The 9,676-nt window shown below is 39.9% G+C and overlaps 1 protein-coding gene across 1 annotated transcript; it reads left to right on the forward strand.

The window, feature by feature from the left end:
• Nucleotides 1-2,096: 2,096 nt before the first annotated feature.
• On the forward strand, nucleotides 2,097-4,263 carry LOC102716489. Its single transcript, XM_015835151.1, has 2 exons — nucleotides 2,097-2,624; nucleotides 3,104-4,263. The coding sequence occupies exons 1-2, from the start codon at nucleotides 2,299-2,301 to the stop codon at nucleotides 3,933-3,935; spliced, it is 1,158 nt and encodes a 385-aa protein (XP_015690637.1). The 5' UTR covers nucleotides 2,097-2,298; the 3' UTR covers nucleotides 3,936-4,263.
• The last annotated feature ends 5,413 nt before the right edge of the window (nucleotides 4,264-9,676 follow it).

Raw genomic sequence — 9,676 nt, forward strand, 5'->3', positions numbered from 1 at the left:
GCAAGAAGGATTGAGATTGTCCCCACCTTAAGATTCACCTTGATTTTTATTTTGAGTTGTCTTCTATGAAGCAGTTCTTTAAAAAAAAGACCTAAAATGAATGGCGGGCCCTTCTTCCTTTCTATTGAGATTCTATTTTCTAGATTAGCTTGGTGAAAATGGAGAGGACAAACTGGAGGAAGAGGCCTACCGGCCTACTGACTACTGCCCTGCTCAGGTGCCTTTGCATCGCTGCCTGCCCGTGCCGGTTGTGCGCTACTCCGCCTACCCACTAGCCACTAGCCCAAGCAGCCACGGCGCTTGCCGTCCCGTTCAGCTTCCCAAGTCTTGCCGGGCCTACGCGTTGTGCCCTGGCCTCTGTGGTACGTTTGGCACGGTGCACTGGTGACAGTCATTGGCCTGCCCTATGCCCTGGCTGGCTAGCTTCTTATCCTCGTCCGCTCGGGTCGTCCTATTGGCCACGGGCTACCGAGGCACTGCCCACATCACCGCGCATTCGCACGCCCGTCGGCTGCTGCTCGCCTGACCCCCTCCGCGACTCTGCTCTTCCCTCCACCCGTTGCACACTTGCGCCGCTGGCCCCTTGACCTACTGCCTAGTTCGAACAAGGCCAGCCACACCCTAAAACCACACCTATTGTCTAGGAAAGAATGGGCTAGTGGGCTACCTTGCTGGTAAAAGAAGGGGGAGCAAGGAGACAGCTCACGTAGCATGTTCTTTTTTTTTGGGGGGGAGGGGGCTGAAATAAGCCTTGTTCTATTTTATTGAATATATATATGAAATACACACACATATATATATATATATATACGCTTGAATATCCTTGAATAATGATGGGCCTGCCACTGCAGGACCCTATTTTGCCGGAACACCAACTTAGCATGAGCCATCATCGCCATTAGGTCATCGGCCGTCACAAGCTCCTCTCTCGCCATTTTCTCCTTTCCGCGCAGCTGCACGACGTCATTGTCGTCCTCGACCTGTGAAGCTTGGGCTCGTCTCCTTGTGCAAATTTTGTGCGAACTATCGTCGACCACCACTGCCCGTTCATCTCCATGATGTTGTAAGTCCTATGGCAATCTCGCTCGTGGTGTCCACCTATCTTTTTTGTGGGCGCCAATCCATCAATCTCTTGTCGTGAATCAGTAGCTTGGTCTAAAAGGAATATTTTTAACAAATTCTAAAATATCAATTTAAATTTCAATATAAACCTCAAATGGCCATTTCTCAGCTGTTTGGACTACAAATTAACCTGTTTAAATCTCTAATTCTCTCTAAACTGCAATAACCTATTTTTGTGTTTTTAGCCCATGTTTGTTTGGTTTTCTTAGCCTAGTTCGTTTTCTTGGCTTTTGTCCTGTACTTGCTATTGTTCTGGAAGGCAGTTGCAAATCGCCGATAGAAGTCCAGTTGTTCGTTGTCGTGGTTTCCTAAAGACTTTGCAACGGAAGACAAGTCATATCATACGTCGAACATGATGAATCCTACCATTGTAAAATCTATTTTGTTTTACTATTAATGCATTGCTTTCGCAAATTATACCATTCACTATAATCTATTTAATAGTTATATATAATCCTATGATCCTTGTTATGGCCATGTTATTGTCTTGCTAACAATAACCTTGTGAACCCTAGCAAAATTACAAAACTAACTAGTTTCTTTAGGCTTGTTCTTACCCATTCTTAGAATCAACATTGTAGTTTTATAATTGTGTAATGATGATAACTAAAACATGGATAAATGTTTGACTATCGGTTGGGTAGCCGTTGGATGGGACGTTACTTGTTTTCTTTGCAAAAAATCATAACCTAATTTGGGGACTCTCTCGGATATGTTGTAAAGCACAAGTTAGAATGTTCAATTGGGTAGACTCGTAGTGTGGAATGTTCATGCAAGCACCACCTCGATGGGCATGGGAAAACAGGTCCTAGTTGGATGCTTAGGGCATGTACAATCCGTCTCCTCCCCCGTCTGTGTGTTCGCAATTTTGCAAAAAAAAAACCCCGTGCACCCACAGAGACGGGCAGCCCGGCGCCTCCCGACGCGACGAGTTCATCACGTTCTCCCAGACGAAGTCGACGCGAGTCCACGCGCTATAGACCGCCGTCGTCTCCAAGCGACGGGCGAACGGATCCCGCGTGCGGCCGCGCTCGCCCACAAATTTCTCAGGCAACCGCGCGCGCTGTTCTCCCGCGCTCTGCTCGCGACTTGCCCCAAATTTCTTCGCCCTCCCATCTACGCAGCCGCCATCTGCTCGCCCCCCATCTGGTATTCTCGCCGGAGTTGGTGCACGGGATGTCCACACCCGGCGCAGCTCGGAGTAGGAATGGATCGAGGACATTGGATGCGGCGGCGACGGCCCCAGGCCGAACCCTACGTGTCGGGGCGGCAACGGCGGATCCCTCGTTTGGTCGGGGTTCTTTTGGTTGTGGTGTCGGGCTATCAGCGCCGCCCCGTTCTCGCGGACGCGGTGGCGGGTCAGTAGCGGCAGCGACGGCCATCCCGGCTTTCTCCATTGATGGTTCTGTTGGAGGTGACTTCACCAGCTCAATTGGTCCTCATGCATCGTCTCAACCTTGGTTTGATGCAGCCGGCGGTGATTCCTCATCTCCTGGATCATGGTAAATCCTCGTTTCATTGCTGCTTTTGTAGTTGATATTAGGCATTGTGAATCTAGATAATTTTGTAGTTGATATTAAGCATCGTGAATCTGTAAATCCCATGCTGTTGTAACTGGATCCCTTTTATACCACATTTTGACAATGTCCTGAAGTGATTAAATGAACTCTTTGTTAGATATTTTTTGTTAGATATTCAACTGATAAATGATTATCATAAAATTGAGCCCATCAAGCTTCTGTGTCCAACTTATTGTACTCTTTGTTAGTTGTTCTTAAAGAGTAAAAATACCCATCAAGCTTCTGTGTCCAACTGATCATTTTAAGCTAATCTCATGTTATGCTTCTGTGCCGAAATCATTGTAAGCTAATTTTACCTCCTAACCCTTCATAAATACTACCATAATAGTACTACTATTGCATCTGAATTTTATTTGTAGATGGACCATGGAAAATTTAATGTTAATTGCAATTTCCTGTAGGGACCAAGATGTACATCCACTTGGTGGTTTCATGAGCTATTTTGGAAATGAAGCACAGAACTCTCATTTGGTTGGTGCAGTTATTCACAGGAGTCCTCTGAATCAGGCACACAATGGTAGTTCACCGCCCGAAGTGGAAATATTACATGGCAATGACAGTGTTAGAACAGAGAAGAGGATCATGTGGACTCCGGACGAGGATGTTAGAGTGATGAGCGCTTGGTTAGAACATTCAACTGACTCTACCTGTGGAGCGGATAAGGGTGGTGTCCAATATTGGGGTGAGGTTGTCCAAACGTACAACAAAACTACCCCTCCACTTCAAAGAAGAAATGTGAAGCAATGCAAGGATAGATGGAACAAGATTAACAAATGGACAGACCTCTTTGAATGTGCTTACGCTAAGGCTCGTAGAGTATTTACAAGTGGATATTCGGCTGAAATGTGGATTGATGCAGCACACAAGTTCTATGTGGATGACAACAAAGAATGCAAAGACGTGGTTGGACCTTATATGCTGACAGAGGTTTGGAAAATTTGCCGAGATGTGCCAAAGTGGAAAACATATAATGAAAACCTGAAGAATGCACGTAAAAGGAAAGCATTTCATCTGGAAGGAGAATCTGAGGAAAATGAGGACATTTGTGATGAGATGCCACAACGACCAATTGGTCAGAAGGCAGCTAAAAAGGCAGCTCTAGCAGCTAAAAATAGCAAGTTCAAGGGTTCCAGCAATAGTGATGATGGTCACTCAAAGGATTCTCCTATTGAGCTAGATAAATTTGATAGATACAGTAAATTCCAGGAGGCAAACAATGAGAAACGTATGTAGCTATTGGATAGGCAAGAGAAGATAGCTTCTGAAAAGCTAGAGGCCACAAAAATTGCTCACCTTACAGCACAAGAGTACAGAGAAGGAAAGAAGCTTGATAAAGAGACAAAGATGATGGAGACTTATAACAACCTCGTTTCACAGGATACAAGTTCAATGTCCGATGAGGAAAAGGCGCAGCGAGCTATGATGATGAAGTGTCTTATGAAGGCCATTTTTCTTGAAACTGCTTGTTGACAAATTTAGTAGTTCTGAAATTTAGCCAAATTCAGTTTTCTACTTATGCAGTACCCATATATGTTCAGTACTTGTAGTTTCAGTTTCAGGTATCCTGGTAATTAAATTCTGAAATCAAATTAAATTCTGAACTTTAGTTTCATCTTCAACATAGTTTCAGTACTTATTAGTTCTAAATCCAATTAAATTCTGAACTTGTAGTTTCAGTTTCAGGTATCCTGGTAATTAAATTCTAAAATCGAATTAAATTCTGAACTTTAGTTCCATCTTCAGCATAGTTTCAGTACTTATTAGTTCTAAATCCAATTAAATTCTGAACTTCAGTACTTGTAGCACTTATCAATTTTAGTTCCATTACAAGAGCTCAGCTGATCGCAGGGGATGATATTTTTAGTGTGAACTGAAACTGAAACTGTGTGTGTGAACTGAAACTGTGCTTTGTGAACTTGAATGTGAACTGAAACTGCACATGATTTTCTGAATTGTGTGTGTGAACTGAAACTGAGAATGATTTTCTAAATTTTTAGTGGTGCCGGAGTTGATCGGTTGATTAGTTTTCTGAACTTTAATGCTGAACTTGAATGTAAATGTGAACTGTCATCTTTTAAGTGGTGACGGAGTTGATCAGTTTAGCCGCTGTAGTGCGACGTTGATCTTTTTAGTAGCTTGAATGTGCCACTTGAATGTAAACGTGAATACTGAATTTCAATGTAGCTTGAATGCTAGTAGTTGATCAGTTTAGTGGTGCCGATCAGTTTTTGTAAATATGAATGGTCATCTTCTTTTATTCTATAAAACATCGTTGTTCTGTGCGCTCCTCTGTACACTACTCCACCATCCAAACACTTGCATCAAAGTGTATCGTAACTCTCTGAATGGAGCGGCACGAAGAAGATGAAGTCGAAGATGCCAAAGAGTTTGAAGAGGTGTTCACCGTGGAAGACTTGATCGCAGAGGATGATATTTTTGAAGAAATAGTAGTAGAGGGATTCAAGGCCGACATGGACAGAGAAGCATCGACTGTACATCGCCATCGTCGACAGAGTAGACCAAGGAGGTACATACCAAGGAATCGAGAACAAAGTCATGATGATCTTGTTGCTAATTATTTTTCCGCAAATCCTATCTACACCGATGACATGTTCCGTAGGAGATTTAGGATGAATAAGCCATTGTTCCTGCGTATCGTGCATGCACTTAGCGATTGGTCTCCTTATTTCACCCAAAGAGTCGATGCTATTTGCAGAAATAGTCTTTCACCACTTCAAAAGTGTACAGCGGCCATCAGGATGCTAGCTTATGGAACCTCGGCTGATCAACTTGACGAGGTCTTGAAAATAGCTGCAAGCACTTGTTTGGAGATTTTGGGAAAATTCGGTGAAGGTGTGATTGAAACATTTGGTGACGAATATCTACGGCCTCCAAGAAGCGATGAACTTGAACAAATCTTACAAGAAAATGAGGCTCGTGGTTTTCCTGGGTGCATGGGAAGCATCGATTGCATGCATTGGCCATGGAAGAATTGTCCGAAAGGTTGGGCGGGTCAGTTTACAAGTGGTAAACAAGGTGTTCCTACTATGATCCTTGAAGCAGTGCCATCAAAAAATCTTCATATATGGCATGCTTTCTTTGGTACCGCGGGGTCTCAGAATGACATAAATGTTCTAAACAAGTCACCAATGTTCATTCAAGCAATAAAAGGGGAATCTCCTATGGTACACTATACTGTAAATGGAAATCAATATGACATGGGTTACTGCCGATAAAATATATCCAGAATAGGCAGTATTCATGAAGACAGTTAATGCCCCTCAATCGGTAGAAGATAAAACATTTTCGCTGAGGCAAGAAGGGGTGAGGAAAGATGTCGAGTGTGCATTTGGTGTTCTGCAATCACGCTTTGATATTGTTCGTCGACCGGCACAGTTATGGAAGCAAGGAGACGTTATCAACATTATGCAAGCTTGTGTTATCCTTCACAATATGATAGTTGAAGATGAGAAAGACTCGGTTAGGGATGTCTTGGATTTGAATGAAAATCCAAGTGCGACGATAGTGATCCCACCAGAAGTGCATACAAATGATGACCCTAATCCAAGCTTTGCAAAGGCACTTCGTAGAAATTCAGCTATCAAAGCTCGACCAACACATAGACAACTTAAGAAGGATCTAATCGAGCACATATAGGAACGCTATGGAAACAAAGAAAATTAGACAAAAAGTGTTGTAATTATATATAATATAATTATTATATATATGGTTTCTAAAAATTATTGTAATCGCATTTCTATTATTTAATCTTCATATTTATTCTGTCAATTAGCCACACAATGGTACACACAAATACATTTATAGTTGATCTAAGCTACATGCAAAGCATTAAACAGCTTATAGACGGTCCCTCTGTTTGTGGATTGTATGAACTGCCTTTATATCTGTCTGTATGAAAATTTCGAGGTTGTGCAGACAACCCACCGTTTGTGGGTTGTACATGCCCTTAGGTAGGAAGTAGGATGCCACAGGTCCCGAGGCACCTGACGAGTGCCAAGATGCTTATGGTGTGACATTTAGGAATGGATGCAAAAGGTCGTGTCATGATGTTTTCTTTTCAAGGCATGACGACATGTGTGGAATCGTGTCTTATAGGTAAACTATTTATTCTGATCAGAGTAAATTTATTCGAATAGTCATGCCCTTGGTTATGAGCATGCAGAGTTACTCCTAGATAGTCCCTCTTTCTAAAACTTGGAATGCTGAATTCAAGATGGTTAATCTTGTGAAATAATGGATTTGGGATGGTTATATCCCATGGATATTGAATTCTGGATGGTTAATCTTGCACAATATTAGATTCAAGATGGTTAATCTTGTGGAATAACTTCGGTTAAGGCAGAGTCGCTAGTTTGTGCGGCCTTAGTGTTGATAAAATATTAACTGTATTTAGTACCGTGTTTACAACTGTGCTTTGAAATACAAATTGTTTGAACTATGCCTTTATGGAGAAAAGAACCCTAATATGCCATCATCTTGTTTCCCTTATGCATGTTAAATAAAATAGTAAATTTTGCAATCCATTTATATGTCACCAAACTATAGCATGTCAGTTTTTCCGATAAAAAAATCGTTTAGCTTAAAAGATTTGTTCGATCGTATGTGAAACAAAATCTTTGTACAAAATTTCAGAATATGAAATTAATATGCGTAGAACTTTGATTTTATTTCTTTATATTTTGAAAATAACTAAACTATTAATAATCTAAAGATTTATTTAGTTTAGTGCAAAATAACAAAGATTAAGAGTCAAGGCCATCTGGTTCCAATGTTGGCATTATTAAAATCAGCAAGGGAATATTAAAAAACAAATAATAACTGAGTACAGTGGAGCCTATATAAATATTTTAGAGGAGTACGTACTTAATGGTAGTTACCATTTGCATTTCTAGCTATTATCGGAAATTAGTTCTTATATTTGGAACTTCAAAATAATCTAATTGATATTAAATTATTTGCAAGGATAAATATCTTTACAAATAGAAGTTTGAGTATTTTTTTGAAAAGTAGTTCAACTATTTTGTTTAAACTACTAGCTAGTTTGATGTTGATGATTCCATTAGTAGTTCATTGTCTCCTTCTAGCAACCTCCCCAGTGCCTCCTTCTAGCAACCTCCCCAGTGCTCCCTCCTTCCGTTGTGCACAGCGCGTAACCACCGCCTCCAAAACAAAAATTAGTTGGCTAAAATAATACTGTACGGACCCATATAGCATATAGTTGCTATGTTTTTCACGCGGGATAATATACTCCAAGCCGAATGCGGCCATCTTCTCCCTAGGTAGCGTGTTTGGCTTATATAATTTTGGGCATTGTGGGCAAAAAAAAATAATATTTAGTGTTCTCAATAATGGGCTACCTAGTTTATTTTTTCTTTTGTGTGTGTTTTTACCAATTTGATTAGGAAGAATCCAACCGAGTTTGAAAGTTCAGTAATAGATATTTTTTCAACCAAAAGTTTCATTTCAAATTTCAAACATTTTAGTAAACACTCTACTAAAATTTGAAACATTCGAGTCACCTTTCAACACTTTCAGCACAAGATTTGAAACTTTCAATTCAATCTTTAAAACTCTTTACTCAAATTTCAAAACTTCAATTGGAAAATAGAAAAACTCCACCCACATTTTTAAAATTCCCATTTCATTTTCGGAACATTCAACTCAAGATTTAGAAGTTTCAATTCTACTTATTATTCATTACTTTCATCAAAAAAACAATTGATATGATTAATTTAGTAAAGAAATATGCTAAACGATTAACAACCTCGTTGTTTCACTTCTGCTTATACAGGGACAACAATTTTACCCAGGTACCTGTCCTGATTGGTATGAGCATGAGGTTAATTTTTTTTGTGGGTATGTCCGTCCATAGCCCGAAAATTTAATAGGTAGTAGCCACGTTTTATATGTTACCCGTGGGTAACCCATGCCCGACCCCAAAATTTATGTGGAGATTGATTTTGGTATATCTCTCATTCATATTTTTTATTGACCTATTAAAATCATAAAACTCCAATGAAATTATGCTAGCTTGTTTATAATTTTCACTACACTTTTAAACCCTCGTGGTAATTTTATAATTAATTGATTTTATTGCTCTTTGTTAAATTACCTTTCTATTGAGATATTAATCATATAAAACTCATTTGGTATCCACCGGTTATACCCGTGCTTGATGGTCATGGGCATGGGCACAAGTATGTAGTTCTACCCGTCAATTCTATCGAGTATCAATTAGACAGGCAAAAGCAAGTATCAGGTGAGACATAGACTTATTCCACCTGTGCCTGACCTAACTCATTGTCATCCCTATGCTTATACTTAATAAAATTTGTATTTTATACCTTAAATTTAGAGTTGGTTTTGGGTTTTTTTTCTTCATTTTAGTTTAGTTTTTAGCCTTTGCTCTTATACACCCTCATATTTTCGCTTATAGTTATGCTTATAAGCCAAAATTAAATTTGTAACCTTAAATTTGGAGTTGATTTTAGGGACTTTTCAGCCGTTGATTTTTAAATCGGTAAGCAAGGACATGTATACAAAATTTTTATTTATAAATTACTTTTTATTTCAAATACGTCGTTTCGGCTATTCCTCCAATAACTAGACACCATATATATATAAATATTTTATTGATAAATTACTTTTTTATTTATAGGTTGTTCAGCTTTTTTGTGATTTTGCTGAAAAAGCCAATCATACAATCACGCGCAGGGGCTAACACTGCCATCGCGTGTGCTAGTTGACCCTCTGGCGCGTGCGTACACTACCGATCCCCTTCATAGTGTACAAAGACGTTACTAGCCTTTGAAAACTGTAGCTTTATCCATTTGATATTGGGCTGCAGGCCCGCATGTCAGGTACACGTGCAGTCGAAAATTGGGTCCACGTATCAAACAAACATGGGTTAAAGTTTTAGTTTCTAATAAATCATTAGCATTATAGTATTTTAA

This window comes from Oryza brachyantha, chromosome 3, assembly GCF_000231095.2.
Source record: "Oryza brachyantha chromosome 3, ObraRS2, whole genome shotgun sequence".
Taxonomy (NCBI): Eukaryota; Viridiplantae; Streptophyta; class Magnoliopsida; order Poales; family Poaceae; genus Oryza; species Oryza brachyantha.